Here is a 17,871-nt window from a genome sequence, read left to right on the forward strand (position 1 = left end):
TTTTTCATTTAAAAATGTCTCATATAAATCTTGGGATTACCATGCCTCTTAGAAAAAGACTAAATCCTAATTTAAGTAACACATCCATTTGATCTTTCCTGTTTAGGCAACCTTTCCCCAAATCCTTCCCCAAAATATAGATTAAAAATAATAAAGTGACAGAAGGTGTCCACTCATGTCATAGATGAAGAAACTAAGGCTCAGAAATCTGCCCCAGGTCTCACTCAGAGCAACTTAGTAGAAGAAAGAGGATATGAATATAGCTTTCTAGATGTTCCTGGGCCAGGGGTCCATATATTTCCATATTATCCTCTGTTTTTTTACTGGAACTCAACAAACTAAAGCTCACCAATTATTTTCAGATAGTTACTACTGAAACAAAATCAAGTGCAGGAAGATGTGTATTATCCTAGTCCTAAACATTTTGGTAGATTGAGAAAATAAAGTAAGTCAGGAGAGCACTTCCCATCTGTTCTCCTTCCCTTCCTGCTCTTCTAAACTTGAGCCATTAGATGAGGCAGAGCAAGAAAGCGCACAGTGGTGGCCTGGCATGGGTATCAGAATCTGAGCAGGCGTTGAGGGCATCCACATGGAGGGGAGTCCAGTGTGGGGGGCCAGAGCCTGAGCAGGGTGAGAAGTGTGTCTATATATGGGGGTGGCCCAGTGCGGGAAAGCAACACCAAGCAGGATGGGGAAGCATCCATGTGGGAGAGGGGGCAGCAGAAATGATGGGAGACTGAACAAATGAGTAAATATATTAAAGGTAATAGAAGTCAGGTGTCTCACTGTTTGAGAGGGGAGTCACAAATATGGAAATGAACTCTATGCTGTTTAGTTGAAATATAAATCAAGTAGACTGATGATATCAATGTGGATTCATGGATCCTGATAGATAGATAGACAGACAGACACAGAAGTAAATACACAGACACACACACTCTCTCTCTCTCTCCCCTCCTGTCACTGAGAGGTCCTGCAGGCAAGCAAACCCCAAATAGCAATGAGCACACCTAGCATCCAGGCTTGGCTTCCAAAAGGAATCAGGATTCAGCGAAATGGCTGATTCCAGGATCGTAGCAGGGAAATTACGAGATGAATCTAGAATATCTTGAGCCAAAAAGCAAGAAGGTGCTCAAAAGATGGTGGAGAAATGACAAAAAAGACAGAAGCCACGTGAAGGGGTTCGCACTGACCAAATATGGAACATTTTGAGGATCAAAATAAACGATGAAAATAGTGAACTATAACTCACTGAAGAAACAAGAAATCATGAGTTCATATAATATAAACAAATAAACTTGAAAGTTTAAGGACGATATTGACAATATTTACAGAGTTTTAAAGTACCTTCATGCCAAATACCTATTAGTTATAATAGGAAAAATAGAAACTACACCAGGGTGAAGCCAGCAGACAGCACTTTAATCATGTGATCAATGTAAAAGCCAACAGTAATGGGACAAATCAAAATCATGCAGCACCTGATAGGATGAAGTGAAAGCACAGAATCACTTCTGTGTTATTCCTACTAAAGGTATATAATCTAAATCTAACATGAGGAAAAACCAGACAAACCCCAAACAAGGGACAATTTACAAAATATCTGGCCTGTAATCTTCAAAAGTATCAAAGTCATAAAACTTAAAAAGTGGCTGTGAAACTGTTTCAGACTGAAGGAAACTAGAGACAGAAAAATTAAATGCAATGTGATTCTGAACTGAATCCTTTTATTATAACAGTTATTATTGGGATGATTGGCAAAACTTGAATGAGGATTAAATGGTAATAATCTTTATATTAATTTCCCGATTTTTGTATTAAGACGTAGGAGAATGTTCTTATTTTCAAGAAATACTAAATTATTTGAGGTTGTGGGGCAGATGTTGACAACTTACTCCCAATGGTTCAGGAAAAAGAATTCTCTGTATTGCATCTATAACTTTTCTGACAGTTTGAAAATGTTTCCAAAAATTATTATAAAAAAAAAAAACAAAAGAAAGTTAGGAGGCTGCTTTATGAGATCTTGTAGATAAGTTCATTGATTTTTTTTTTTTTAAACACCAGGCATTGTATTTAAGGTTGTCTGGTGCCATCAAGTGTTCAAAATTATGTACTTTCACTTTAATTTGAAAACTGATCTTCCTGGGTATAAGAAACGATGAAGAATGAAACATCTACAAGGATTTAGAAACAGTTATCAATCCCATTAGGCATTCCATATCAGTAATAACAATTCATTAGCAGAAGAGAAAAACAAATTAGTAATCACGAGCCTGTCTTGCTGCAAGTGAAGGACACAAATAACTCGATGAAGAATGAATACAAAGTTCCACTTGATCCTGTTATGAAGAGAAACCTGCCGATAGCATTACAGCCTTGTTATGTGATAGTACTTTAAACGCCAAAAGCATGAGGCTATGACAAGCTGACTAGCCCTCTGAGCATCTGTCATCCACATTCTTTACTTGAATGCTGACTGAATGGCTGCCCTTAAAATCTAAAAAGCAAAAGTGAGCATATGGAATTAAAAAAAAATTGACACTATTCTCATGACTTCTCAATATTTTGAAACATTTTACATTTTACACTGTCTTCTCACAAAGATCAATAAAATGAGTCTGGGCAAATGCTTACTAGGTAATGGAGTAGCCCTAATAAGTGTCCTGAAAAAAAATCTTTTGATTTGGAAGAGCACCTTATTCTTCATGCATTTTCCCATCACTATAGGAGCTTTTCTTTGTGCCAGGCAGGTACTGTACTAGATACTGGGGCTACAGAGGTGAGTAAAATAAGATGCCTACCATCAAGAAGTTCTCATAATCTTGTTAGGGGATGAGACTGACATTCACAGTTAATTCTGATAATTGCTATGACAGAGATGGCAACCAGAAAAAACTCCCTTGAGGCAGGAACAGTGAATGAATGGTCAAGTTCAAGCACCAGCCTGCATCTCTTCTGCTTCCTGCTACTCTGTGGTGGGGATATGACAGGCAGCACTTGCCTACTAACACTGGCCCAGCCACGCATGTGGTTTTCCAGCTTCTCATCCATGAGGCTGACTGGGTATGCTTCACAGTCACATAACCATAGATTTAAGGGAACAGGGCTAGGAAGGCCCATTTGGGCTCTCAGGTCTAGGCCCTGAGTGCCGGTACAGCCTACCAGAAATAACCTTGCATTAGTGGGTGCTGGACATTTGGCCAGTGATGATACAGCTGGTACTTCGTTTTCCCATTCTTCTCCTATTCTTGTGTACACAGCTTTCTTGGAAGGGAATCCCAGAAAATAAAGGGCAAGTGGAAAAATTAGGGTACCAAAACCCCACCATAAATTTGACTGCTTTCACTGTAACTGTTTCATGTCATTTCTTAGAGCTGAACTTTCATGTCCTTTAAAATCATCTTTATGTCCCCAGGGTCAGGAGAGTTCCTGGGAAGCTGGCTTTTAATAAGTGTTTATTGAATTGAAAGCTAGAGCAGCAGAATAAAGTAAAGTTCAAAAGCACTTGGTCTTTGTGTAGCATTTATCTTTAAAAGGCTTCATAAATACAAAAAATTCATATTCAGTGCCAACCCTCTGAGAAAAACTGTATTTTCTATGAAGTCTTCTCTAAATTCACATGGTCCATATTCTACATGGCTTCATCCTGCTCGGATTGCTTCAAGAACAGAATGTACCATCTTCATAAAGTTTATGGGCTATCCTAACTAAAGGCAGAGGCCAGTGCTGAACCTGTCAAAGTCTATCCAAATAAAACAAGGTCTCCATAAATATCAAACATTCAATTGGGGAAGAAATCATTCCTTAAGGTTAATGTTTAATCTACTTAAAAAATTAAAACAATCTAGAAGAAAATAGACAAATCAGAAAAGATGTTTTCTAACCTATCTTCCATTAAGTCCCTTCATTCCCGCCTGCTCCCAGAAATATTAAAAATAAACACACTTCCTTTAATTTGAAAAGAACAATATTTGGTTATCTCTAACCTGAAAGAATGCTCGAGCTTCTTTATACCTACACTCAATAAACCTAGAGTGTGGTATTTCTTCTAGAAAGTGCTTTGGATCTTTTGGAATGAGAACTTCTAATCCATCAACAGTAATCTGTTGTAACTCTGGCCTGAAAACAAAAGTTAAGACTTATTATAAGGACTTAACTCAATATTGGCAGCCTCTTCAAAATATATAACATAAGCAAAATAGTTAAATATCAAGCATATTTTCTTCAATTACCTCAGATATAATTTTTAAAGATGTATTCTCTTAGCAGCTGTCAAATATACAATACAGTAGTGTTAACTATAGTTACCATGCTGTATATTTTCAGAACTTATCTTATAATAACTGGAAGTTTGTATATTTTGAACACTTCTACTTGTAAGTATATATCCACAAACATACTTTATCCTGTGTTTGAACTCAATACATATAGTAAGATTTGTATTCTTTTATGCTTTATTTCTTTCACTCAACACTGTAGGATTAATCTCTGTTATTGCACAGAGTGCGAGTTCAGAGTTCCTTCCTTTCCCTTCAAGGTGTGAACACACAACATTTTGTTTGGGACATTAAGAACAATGTTGCTTTGAACATTCTGATATATATACTATTTCCTGGGGAACATGTGCATGAGTTGCTTCTTGCTGAATATTTACATTTCAAAACTGATTTAGGTGAATTACATTTTAGATTTAATAAACGTAAAAGAAAGAATAAGAATTCATGATCGAACAAGACAGGTTTCCCATCTCCCCTCTGACCCCGACTTTACCTGTCAAAAGCTCCAGGATAACGACCAAACTGTAACTTTCGAAAAGGAACAAACTTCCTATCAATGTGTCCTTTGAGCCGTAGGTGGCCATGCCAGAGGTAGTTGCCACTCCTCTCATGAAAGACCACCAAATGGATGGCATGACTGGCCAGTTTGCAGATGTAGTGCAGGGGGATTTCAGTTCCAGAAAGTGAGTCTATCCCATCTAGCCGGGGGTCCTTGCTCTCGATCTTTAGGCACTGAAATCCCATATTTTCAGCTATCCGAAACCAGCCTTCCTAAAAGCAAACAAACATCAAACTTAAATTTTTAAAACCAAACTAGCAGCAAAACTAAAGTGATTCCTACACTGAATTAAATCATACATATGTTTGTCCTAATCTGCTCCCTGTCTGAAGATTAAAAAATGAAGTTGGGTAAAGAAAGGTAGTGGTGGGAGAATAAAGGAAAGTACCAAAAAGAGAAACCACATAGCATGGAAGACATGTTCAAAGACTCTCTATGAAAATTAGTACAAATTTCTTCTTTGGAATGAGAATGCCCACTCATTATAGTGTTCTCTGCTTAGTATCTATAAAGTAAACATTAATATAAGATAGCACTTAAGATTAAGCCTGTAATTCTCAATTTAACTCCTAATAACCATAAAAAGTGCTTCATAAAAGCTGGGTTTTCATCTCATAGTTATATCCCAACACCTTAAACTGCTACTAAAATAGAAGCCTATCATAACGCACACCATTAGAAAACAGACTGAGATATACCATAAAACAGTGCATTTTCCAACAGCATTAGTTATAGTATAACTTTCATGTGACAAGATTAATCTACAGAGTAGATTTTTAATCCTAATCTCAACACCAGTGCTTTAGATGATTGAACAGTATTAATTATTAAGAATACCTTACATCTGAATAGAAATGTACAGTCTCCAAAGAACTTTTATGAACATTATTGTATCTTATAGAGTTATCATTTTATAAACATCTACTTCATAGAGTAAGTAGCTACAGATATTGCAGATAAAGAAACACACTCACAGAAGTTCAAAGAAACAAAATTAATAGGAGGCAAAGCCACTGCCAGCATTTAGGTCTTATCTGACCAAGTATAAGGTTCTTTCTACTCTACAACACTACTACTTTAAGTCTATATTTATATAATACAAAGCTCATTCACATTAATTATCTCATCTGATGTCCACAGAAACTATGTGAGGTCAGCAAGGAAAATATTATACCTAGTCCACCACAGTTAAGGAAAATAAAGTTCTAAGTGGTAATACCCGACATTAAAGTTATTAAAGGATGGAACTGCTTCTGAAGCCTTATGACCCACAGCATTCATAGACATTTTTCAAGAATACTTTATTCACATCACTTATTGCCTTTGAATGTTGTCATTTGGATTAGCTGTGTCCTCATTTATGCTCTTAAAACACACACAAACCTTTATCATAGTACTGATTGTACTGTTTTTTCAGTTGTTTAAACTCCATTAATAGACTGCAAGTTTCTCAACCTTAAGAATCAACAGAGTGGCTACTACCCAGCAGGTGCTCAACAGATTGTTGTTGTTGTTGTTTATATTGTTAAACAAGAGAAAGTGATCACTCTGGTAGAGAATGCTAAACAGTATCAATAACAACTGTCTTCTTTCTGGATATAGAGTGAAAGTGTGTTTTGGTCAAAGGAATGTGTATGGAAGTATCATATATCAATGTAAGGCCTGGCCTTACAATGTCCCATAAGATCTTCCCTGCTTTCCCTCTTCCATCTGCATGTAGGGAAGCAAAGAACTGAAGATGGGGAAGCCACACAAATGAAACAGCCTGCAGCCCTAAGTCACTGGTTAGAGGAAACTGATCCAGAAATATCACTGACCAAAAATATCCACACTGGATTTTGTCTAGAGACAATTACTCCTTTTTTTGTTCGAAGTCAATGAGATTTTAGGGTTGTTTTTAGTAGCAACTAATGTAAACTACCCTGTCTAATACATTTTCACCTTGGTTCTCCTGATATTAGAATGATCAACTGTAGTATTCCCCTTTTTTAAAAACCTAAGAGGTGAAAAGTACTGACTAAGTGTAAGAGTGGCCAATTCAGAGAAGGGATCTACTGTACAGGATGAAAGAAAAGCATATTAAGTTGGGAAAATTGGAAAAAATTTAAAAGGCCAGACAGAACTTGAAGAGGAATCAGACCTTGGGTTGTGGGAAGAAAGACTGACAGAAAAGATAGGCACGACTATGAAATGGCTTGCCTTTTTATAATCATGACAGAGGAAAGTCAAGAACAAAGTAGTTGCTCTGATCAAGCAGAGCAAGGCCTAGGTCAAGGCTGTACTGCACAAATCTGCTCCCAGTTGTCTTGGCAGTAATCTGCTCACTTCATGGTAACGGTACTAACAAAGAAAAATCACAGGTAAATTAAGTCTGTAGTAATTAGATGTGGTGATCTAATGAATTAGCTCTACCTTGGGAGAAGTTTTAGGGAGGACTATCCAAGGGTTCTGTATGATGTCACATGTATAAAATGATAAACATGAACCTGTGTGCTTATTCTGGGTACTGCTGACCTTTGGTCTGCAAAGCTTCTGGTCTTTTTGGTTTTGCCAATTATGGCATATTCTCTTTCTTCTAAAGTACTGGTTCTCAAGGCAAGAGGTACTATCACCAAGAGACAGTTTAGAAATTCGTGGATATATTTCTGGTTATCATAATGACTGAGGACACAAATGGCATTTAGAGGTCTAGGCTAGGGACACTAGACATCCTACAATCCAAACTATGAAAATCTATCCTGTGTCCTGCATAATTTCAAATGTTCTAGCAGATAATCACATAGTAAAAAACATGTTTATAATTATGTGAGCCTCCATTTCCCAGGAATACAATCACCACGTTAAAGGAGAGACAATTTTACTTTTCTGTTGTTGGAAACTTGTTTGCTCTTTTGGAAAACTATATTACTAAAAACAATATCATTCATAATAGAGTCTGTATTGCAAGTTATCACATTCAGTGGTCTTACTGGTAAGTGCAAACATCTGAATTACTTCCTTATGTCTTCCAGTGCAGTCATGCCTGGGCATTTACACACCGAAATACACATTTCCTTTTATTTCTACTTTATATTATAGTTGAGACATTGCAGTTATTTGGGAGATTATGTATGTAGATGAGTTATAATTTCTATAGACTTTGTTTTGGGAAAATAAAGGACTGTTATAAAATAATTGTTGTAAAAAAGGTTTATACGCTTTGTAGGCCTTTTCCTATGAGGTTACTGAAGGAGTCCAATAGGAATGACCTACAAATGCTGACATGTAGGAGTCTCTGCAGTGAAAAAGCTGACATACTCTTATTACCCTGTAGTGAAGTCCAGCAGTTAATGAGATCTGACCATAACAAAAAGCTTCAATTGGTTTTCAATGTCTCATTCTTTAAAGATCAACAAACACTGTAGAAAATCTGTATCATGAAAAACAGACAAATAAAATAAAATAAATAACCATACCAAAAACCAAATACCCACAAAGAAGGGATTTACAAAAAAAAAATGCAGTAGGGAGCAAAAGACTTTTTTAAAAACGCCAAACCTTTAAAATATGCAGGGTGTAAAAGACAAAACTGCACCCATGAAATAAGAATGCTATTATAAGAAACAGAGTACACAGAGCTTTCAGAAAATAAAAATATTAACTTTTAAGCAAAAATGTGAAAAAAATCAATGACATTGTTAAAGATTTGTTTAAAAGTAGAGCAAAAGTTAACAAAAGAGAAGAAAAATCACAGAGTAAAGATAAGAAAATAAAATTTTGGAAGTCCAACATTCAAGTAATAAAAAGTTCAGAAAGAAAGACATTTTTATTCAATATTATGAATTGAACCTAAACCAATAAGACAAGAAAAAGAAATTAGGCATAAGAGCTGGAAACGAAAAGATCTTTTTGTGCAGAGAATACAATGACCTACACTCAGAGAAAATGAAAGCGAGGGAGGAAAAGGACGTAGCTTGCTATATATTTATCAATAATCCACATATGAACTCTGCAACAGAAACATAAAACTCTCAATAGGATCAAATACATCAGATCATCTCTCAGTTCCTTTTTGCCCCTGGAGACATCCCTCCTAGAGCTCTTGGTCTTTCTGCCCTAATACAGTCTGATCTGCTCTGCAGATACTGTTCTGTAACTCAGTAGAAGCTAACTGTTACATAAGCCAAATTAGAAATCAAAGATGCACATAAAAAGAAATGTTTTCACATATGTAAGGTTTCAACCTCCCATTAACCCTTTCTCAGAAGAGAATTCCTAAAATGTTGTGAAGAGGAGTTATAGAAAACCTGCAAATAAAAAAAAAGGGAGAGTCATATAAAAAAAGGATATAGAAGATGGTTTTTTGAGGAGACATTAGTCTGCCATCTTCTCAGTTTGCTGGCTTTCTGAATAAAGCCGTATTCCTTGCCTCCCCACCTCGTCTCCGATGCATGGGCCTGTCGTGCGGTGAGCAGAAGGAGCTTGGACTCAGTAACAGGGACAAGCAACCCCAAAAGTTTGGACAACCATGAGGAAACAAAGAAACACCATGCAGGCAAAGGAGCAGGAAAAAAACCCACAAGACCAAATAAATGAGGAGGAAATAGGAAAAATGCCTGAAAAAGAATTCAGAGTAATGATAGTAAAAAAGATACAAAATCTCAATAACAAAATAGAGAAAGTACAAGAAACAGTTCATAAGAACTCAGAAAAACAAATAGCAATGGATAACAAAATAACAGAAATTAAAAATACTCTAGATGGCATAAACAGCAGAATGACTGAGGCAGAAGAACGAATAAGTGAGTTGGAAGATAGAATGGGGGAAGTAAATGCCACAGAGCAGGAAAAAGAAAAAAGAATAAAGTCTCAGAGACCGCAGTGATAACATTAAACGTACCAATATTTGAATCATAGGCATTCCAGAAGAAGAAGAAAAAAAGAAAGGGTCTGAGAAAATATTTGAAGAGGTTATACTGGAAAACTTCCCCAACATGGGAAAGGAAATAATTCACCAAGTCCAAGAACCACAGAGAGTCCCATACAGAATAAACCCAAGGAGAAATACATCAAGGCACATATTAATCAAACTAATGACAATTAAACACAAAGAAAAAATATTAAAAGCAGCAAGACAAAAGCAACAAATAACATATAAGGGAAAACCCATAAGGATCACAGCTGACCTTTCTACAGAAACTCTGCAGGCCAGAAGGGAATGGCAGGATATACTGAAAGTCCTGAAAGAGAGAAACCTACAGCCAAGAATACTCTACCCAGCAAGAATCTCATTCAGATTTGAGGGAGAAATCAAAAGTTTTCCAGACAAGCAAAAGTTAAGAGAATTCAGCACCACCAAACCAGCCTTACTACAAGTGCTAAAGGAACTTCTCTAAGTAGGAAACACAGGAAAAGGAAAACACCTACAAATACAAACCCAAAACAATTCAGAAAATGGTAATAGGAACACACATGTCAATAATCACCTTAAACGTAAATGGATTAAATGCTCCATTAAATGCTCCAACCAAAAGACACAGACTGGCTGAATGGATACAAAAACAAGACCCTTCTATATGCTGCCTACAAGAAACCCACTTCAGACCAAGGGATACATATAGACTGAAAGTGAAGGGATGGAAAAAGATATTTCATGCAAATGGAAGCCAAAAGAAAGCTGGAGTAGTAATACTCATATCAGACAAATTAGACTTGAAAGTAAAAACTATTACAAGAGACAAGGAAGGACACTCCATAATGATCAAGGGATCCATTCAAGAAGAACATATCACAATGGTAAATATCTATGCCCCCAATATAGGAGCACCTCAATACATAAGGCAAATGCTAACAGCCATAAAAGGGGACATCGACAGGAACACAATAATAGTGGGAGACTTGAACACCTCACTTACATCAATAGACAGATCATCCAAATAGAAAATAAATAAAGACACACAAGCTTTAAATGACACATTAGACCATCTCAACTTAATTGATATTTATAGGACATTCCATCCAAAAACTACAGAATACGCTTTCTTCTCAAGTGCACACAGAACATTTTCCAGGATAGATCACATCTTGGGTCACAAATCAAACCTCGGTTAATTCAAGAAAATTGAAATCATATCAAGCATCTTCTCAGACCACAACGCCATGAGACTAGATATCAATTACAGGAAAAAAACTGCAAAAAATACAAACACATGGAGGCTAAACAATTCACTATTAAACAACCAAGGAATCACTAAAGAAATCAAAGAGGAAATCAAAAAATATCTAGAAACAAACGACAATGAAAACACAACAACCCAAAACCTATGGGACACAGCAAAAGCAGTTCTAAGAGGGAAGTTTATAGCAATACAGTCCTACCTTAAGAAACAAGGAAATTATCAAATAAACAACCTAACCTTACACCTAAAACAATTAGAAAAAGAAGAACAAAGAAACCCCAAAGTGAGCAGAAGGAAAGAAATCATAAAGATCAGAGCAGAAATAAATGAAACAGAAAGGAAGGAAGCAATAGCAAAACTTAATGAAACTGAAAGCTGGTTCTTTGAGAAGATTAACAAAATTGATAAACCATTAGCCAGACTCATCAGGAAAAAAAGGGAGAAGATGCAAATCAACAGAATTAGAAATGAAAAAGGAGAAATAACAACGGACACCTCAGAAATACAAAAGATCATGAGAGACTACTACAAGCAACCATATGCCAATAAATTGGATAACCTGGAAGAAATGGATACATTCTTAGAAAAATACAATCTTTCAAGGCTGAACCAGGAAGAAATAGAAACCATGAACAGACCAATCACAAGTACGGAAATTGAGGCAGTGATTAAAAATCTCCCAACACACAAAAGCCCAGGACCAGATGGATTCACAGGCGAATTCTATCAAACATTTCGAGAAGAGCTAACACCCACCCTTCTCAAACTCTTCCAAAATATTGCAGAAGGAGGAACACTCCCAAACTCATTCTACGAGGCCACCATCACCCTGATACCAAAACCAGGCAAAGATGTCAAAAAAAAGAAAACTACAGACCAATATCACTGATGAATATAGATGCAAAAATCCTCAACAAAATGCTAGCTAACAGAATACATCAGCACATTAAAAAAATCATACACTATGATCAAGTGGGGTTTATCCCTGGGATGCAAGGATTCTTCAATATATGCAAATCAATCAACGTGATACGTCATATCAACAAATTGAAGAATAAAAACCATATGATAATCTCAATAGATGTAGAAAAAGCTTTTGACAAAGTTCAACATCCATTTATGATAAAAACTCTCCAGAAAATGGGCATAGAAGGAAATTACCTCAACACAATAAAAGCCATACATGAGAAATCAAAAGCCAACATCGTTCTAAATGGGGAAAAACTGGAAGAATTCCCTCTAAGAACAGGAACAAGACAAGGGTGTCCACTCTCACCATTATTATTCAACATAGTTTTGGAAGTTTTAGCCACAGCAATCAGAGAAGAAAAAGAAATAAAAGGAATCCAAATTGGAAAAGAAGTAAAATTGTCACTCTTTGCAGATGACATGATATTATATATAGAAAACCCTAAAGAAGCTACCAGAAAACTGCTAGCACTAATTGAGGAATTTAGTAAAGTAGCAGGATACAAAATTAATGCACAGAAATCTCTTGCATTTCTATACACTAACAACAGAAGAGCAGAAAGAGAAATTAAGGGAACTCTCCCATTCACCATTGCAACCAAAAGAATAAAATACCTAGGAATAAACCTGCCTAAGGAGGCAAAAGATCTGTATGCAGAAAACTTTAAGACATTGATGAAAGAAATCAAAGACGACACAAACAGATGGAGGGACATACCATGTTCCTGGATTGGAAGAATCAACATCGTGAAAATGACTGTACTACCCAAAGCAATTTACAGATTCAATGCAATCCCGATCAAATTACCAATGGCATTTTTCACAGAACTAGAGCAAGAAATCTTACGATTTGTATGGAAATGCAAAAGACCCCGAATAGCCAAAGCAATCTTGAGAAGAAAAAATGGAGTTGGTGGAATCAGGCTTCCTGACTTCAAACTATACTACAAGGCCACAGTGATCAAGACAGTATGGTACTGGCACAAAAATAGAAAGGAAGATCAGTGGAATAGAATAGAGAACTCAGAAGTAAGCCCAAACACATATGGACACCTTATCTTTGACAAAGGAGGCAAGAATATACAATGGAAAAAAGACAGCCTCTTCAATAAGTGGTGCTGGGAAAATTGGACAGCCACATGTAAAAGAATGAAAGTAGAACACTTCCTAACACCATACACAAAAATAAACTCCAAATGGATTAAAGACCTACATGTAAGGCCAGACACTATAAAACTCCTAGAGGAAAACATAGGCAGAACACTCTATGACATACATCAAAGCAAGATCCTATTTGACCCACCTCCTAGAATCATGGAAATAAAATCAAGAATAAACAAATGGGACCTCATGAAACTTAAAAGCTTCTGCACAGCGAAAGAAACCATAAACAAGACTAGAAGGCAACCCTCAGAATGGGAAAAAATAGTTGCCTATGAAACAACGGACAAAGGATTAACCTCCAAAATATACAAGCAGCTCATGAAGCTTAATACCAAAAAAGCAAATAACCCAATCCACAAATGGGCAGAAGACCTAAATAGACATTTCTCCAAAGAAGATATACAGATGGCCAACAAACACATGAAAAGATGCTCAACATCACTCATCACCAGAGAAATGCAAGTCAAAGCCACAATGAGGTATCACCTCACACCAGTCAGAATGGCCATTATCACAAAATTTGGAAACAACAAATGTTGGAGAGGGTGTGGAGGGAACTCTCCTACATTGTTGGTGGGAATGTAAGTTGGTACAGCCACTATGGAAAACAATTTGGAGGTTCCTTAAAAACTACAAATAGAACTACCATATGATCCAGTCATCCCACTCCTGGGCATATACCCAAAGAAAACCATAATCCCAAAAGAAACGTGTACCATAATGTTTATTGCAGCACTATTTACAATAGCCAGGACATGGAAGCAACCTAAATGCCCATCAACAAATGAATGGATAAAGAAGATGTGGCATATACATACAGTGGAATATTTCTCAGCTATAAAAGGATGAGATGGAGCTATATGTAATGAGGTGGACAGACCTAGAGTCTGTCATACAGAGTGAAGTAAGTCAGAAAGAGAAAGACAAATATTGTATGCTAACTCACATATACGGAATCTAAAAATGGTACTGATGAACTCAGTGACAAGAACAAGGACTCAGATGCAGAGAATGGACTGGAGAACTCGAGGTTTGGGAGGGGGCGGGGGGTGAAGGGGAAGCTGAGACGAAGCGAGAGAGTTACACAGACATATATATACTACCAACTGTAAAATAGATAGCCAGTGGGAAGTAGTTGTATAACAAAGCGAGTCCAACTCAAGGATGGATGATGCCTTAGAGGATTGGGACGGGGAGGGTGGGGGGGACTCGAGGGAGGGTGGGGGGGGACTCGAGGGAGGGAGGGAATACGGGGATATGTGTATAAAAACAGATGATTGAACTTGGTGTACCCCCCCAAAAATAGTAAATAAATAAATAAAAATTAAAAAAAAAAGGATATGGACATCAAGTGGGGAAAGCGGGGAGGGGAGGGGGGTTGAGGGGAATGAAATGGAAGATTGGTATTGCCATATATACATTACTATTAAGAAAAAATATATCAAATTGTACACTTTAAATATATGCAGTTTATTGTATGTCAACTGTATCTCAATAAAAGTTCTTAAAAAAAGGAAAATATTCAGAGTAAACTAGGTAGCATTCATGTGTCTATCTATATATTCATAGTAAGGTAAACACTGACTACTGATTTAACTACAAAATGTGATACAGTGATGATAATTGGGGAAGAGTGTGTGTCTACATGAGACAAAATAGATATAACAGCTAAATTCTCATAATTTATAATCTAAATATGAAATATTAAAAAAATAGAAGCATAAACATTTCATTTATAAAGGAAAAGATAAACAAGGTAGAGAGAGGTGAAAGTGGTTGGGTTTAAGAGTGGGATTAAGGGGTGGGGGGAAAGAAGAATCAGATATTGATCTTTTTCATTATGAGCTTTGCCTTACTATCTATCTGACTTTTTAAACTTAGTACTAGTATTTTTTGATTAAAAATAAAAATTAAATTTAAAATGCCATGTCCTAACTTTTCCATAAGTTTAAATATTTTCAAAATATCAATATAAAATTGGGAGGAAAGAAAAAACAAGCAAACATCATGTTATCTGTTTCACCACCTGCATCACTGTCTGGGAAGAACCATAGGCAGAAAAAAGTCAAAATTCATTCTCTTGATACCCTGTCTAAGAGTCTGGGCAAGGACTTCTTAGGTGGTGCAGTGGTTAAGAATCCACCTGGCAATGCAGGGGACACAGGTTCAATCCCTGCTCCAGGAAGATCCCACATGCCTTGGAGCAACTAAGCCCACGCGCCGCAACTATTGAGCCTGTGCTCTAGAGCCTGTGAGCCACAACTATTGAGCCTGTGTGCCGCAATACTGAAGGCTGCGCGCCTAGAGCCCATGCTCCACAACAAGAGAAGCCACCACAATGAGGAGCCCATGCACCACAACAAAGAGCAGCCCCGGGTTGCCACAACTAGAGAAAGCCCATGTGCCGCAATGAAGACCCAACGCAGCCAATAAATAAATAAATAAATAAATAAATTTATTTAAAAAAAAAAGAGTCTGGGCAATCAAGGAAACACACAGCTTATAGTGCTTTGCCAGATCATACCATCACTCTGGAACATAAGCCCCACCTATAGGGGTCAACACAACTAAAACAGGTCCACTGCTGAGCTAGTGCACATCTATCATAGGTGGCAGATTAAATAGCTGAGCTCATTTAATCTGATGCTAATTTTCTTACTCTTATTTGAATAACTCCTCAGAATGAAAAACAGGGAAACTGAAAAGTTAGCGGTATTCCAAATAAAGAAGTAAGCAAATTTTTGGCATGTTTGGCTGAGACTTTTTTTTTTTTTTTGACTACCAACTTTTGCTTTGTAACCATTTAAGCAGGATGAAAACATAAGTTTGAATTTTTGGATACACCTATGAAGCACTCCACTCAAGTATCAAACAAGTCCTTATGCACTTACAAACTGTCAAGAACAGTGCTATAGATGAGGAATACTACCCTCGTGTATATCTTATGTGGCAGATACTGAAAATTTATCACCAAATCCCTGCCTACCTGCTTGCCTACAATGATGAAAATGCTAAATACCCGTTTTTTTAGTCTCTTTCACAACATGGAGACATACAAATATAGTTCTGGACAGTAAGCTATAAGCAGTTTAACAGAAGCTCCTGAGAAAATTTTTCCTTCAAAAGATAGATAGTGTCACTACGATACCTTGGACCTATGACAGCTACCTTGTGAGGATGAGAGAAATGCAGAAAGAATCCAGTGATGCAAATGCTGACTTCAGTGAAGAGCTCAACTAATACCAACAAGCCACCAACCTTTTAACGTCTTGTTATACAAGAAAAATAAATTCCCTATTTGCCTAAGCCACTACTGTGTTTTGTTACTTATTGCTGAAAGTATTCTTGATACAATTTATAAAAGTCTTTATGAAAATTTTTAAATTTTTTACAACTTAAATTGGTTTAATCCCATACTACTTTGTAAAAGACACTTATCTGAAAGCAAATCATCTTACCTCATTCTTCCATAGGTGATACTGTAGTGCAAATGCAGTAAAGTCTCTTGGAACACAGAAAAACTTGCATTCTGAAGCAGAGCCATGAGAAGCATTCTTGACTTGTTCAAAGTTTTTATTAATCAATTCCAGAATCAAAGGATCAATAAGGAACACAGGTACATTGTGACTGGACGTTAGCATAATAAATTTTTTAACTGTGCGCTGTTTGAGAGGAAAAGAATCCCTTTAATTCTTCTAAACCAATACAGCAATCTGTCTTATTAAATTTTTATTCATTACTTTTATAAGGACATATAGACTGCTTATTCAATAGATGCCATGCTTATTATTTTCCTAAAAAAAAAAAAAAACCACAAATAAATAGTACACTCTCCCTGCTCTCAAGAAGTACACAGTCTACTGAGGAAGATGAACAAATATTTATAATACAAGGTAAAATATGCAAATATATGCAACATATAAAGTACAGAATAAACTATTAATTAACTGTACATCAAAAGGATAACAAAATCTTCATTGAGGAAGTAGTATATGAGATGAGAACTTTGGGCTTACAAATTATTCCCTTGGTAGTAGCTAAATCTTCTCAAGCAAAAGTGGGAGAGGAAATACCAGCTTTTTCAGTTTTTAAAAATCAATCATGTCAACCTTTTGAAAACCAAAAATCAATTGTATGTGGCACTTTTCTTCATATTTGAAATATTGCTTAATAATCTTGCCAAAGGAGAAACTAAAATATATGCCTGCCTGACCAATCCTATCTATAGTCTGATTTTCTAATAACACCGTAATATTTTAAGATATAATTCTGCTGAGCAGTAAGCAGAACACTCTACTGCAAAAATAAATTTCAAAATTAGAATTGAAACAATAATCACTTAGGAATAAATAATACCTAAGAGTAGCCAAGATAAATAGAATAACTGAAATACATTATTGCATAAAAGCCTACTTTAATGAAAGCAATAATTACTTCAAAGGGATGTATGCCCATCAAAAAAGATGTTCATGGAATTAAGTATAAATTCTTATTCACAAAATCTAAGGAAACATAAAAAAATATACAAGATAATAAATAGATTAGAATATCAAGAATTATAAGAATTACAAAATGAGATAAAGGCAGAAATCAGTCTCTTATCCTTTGTTTTTACTGCAGAGTATTATGCAAATACCAAGAATATAATAATTTCTGTTCTAGAGGAGTTTATCTCTTAGTGTGAGAGCCAACTAAGTAAAAAGTTAGAATAAACAATGTTATGCCCCAAAATTCAGTAACTTAG

General features: G+C 36.2%; 1 protein-coding gene across 31 annotated transcripts in view; it reads right to left on the minus strand.

Annotated features, from left to right (window-relative positions):
- Positions 1-17,871, minus strand: part of FKTN (fukutin) — an 80,817-nt gene that overhangs the window by 35,221 nt on the left and 27,725 nt on the right. For 30 of the 31 annotated variants that reach the window (XR_009051307.1, XR_009051308.1, XR_009051309.1 and 27 more), the window contains 3 exons: positions 16,586-16,789; positions 4,771-5,048; positions 3,987-4,119 (listed from right to left, as the gene is read on the minus strand). Coding sequence is in view for 28 of the 31 variants with exons in the window: in XM_057721567.1 (XP_057577550.1) it covers positions 3,987-4,119; positions 4,771-5,048; positions 16,586-16,789 (615 nt within the window). In the remaining 3 variants the exon portion in view is untranslated. The remainder of the gene's footprint in view (positions 1-3,986; positions 4,120-4,770; positions 5,049-16,585; positions 16,790-17,871) is intronic. The other variant, XM_057721593.1, reaches the window with a different exon arrangement.

Source organism: Hippopotamus amphibius, chromosome 2 (genome assembly GCF_030028045.1).
Source record: "Hippopotamus amphibius kiboko isolate mHipAmp2 chromosome 2, mHipAmp2.hap2, whole genome shotgun sequence".
Lineage (NCBI taxonomy): Eukaryota > Metazoa > Chordata > Mammalia > Artiodactyla > Hippopotamidae > Hippopotamus > Hippopotamus amphibius.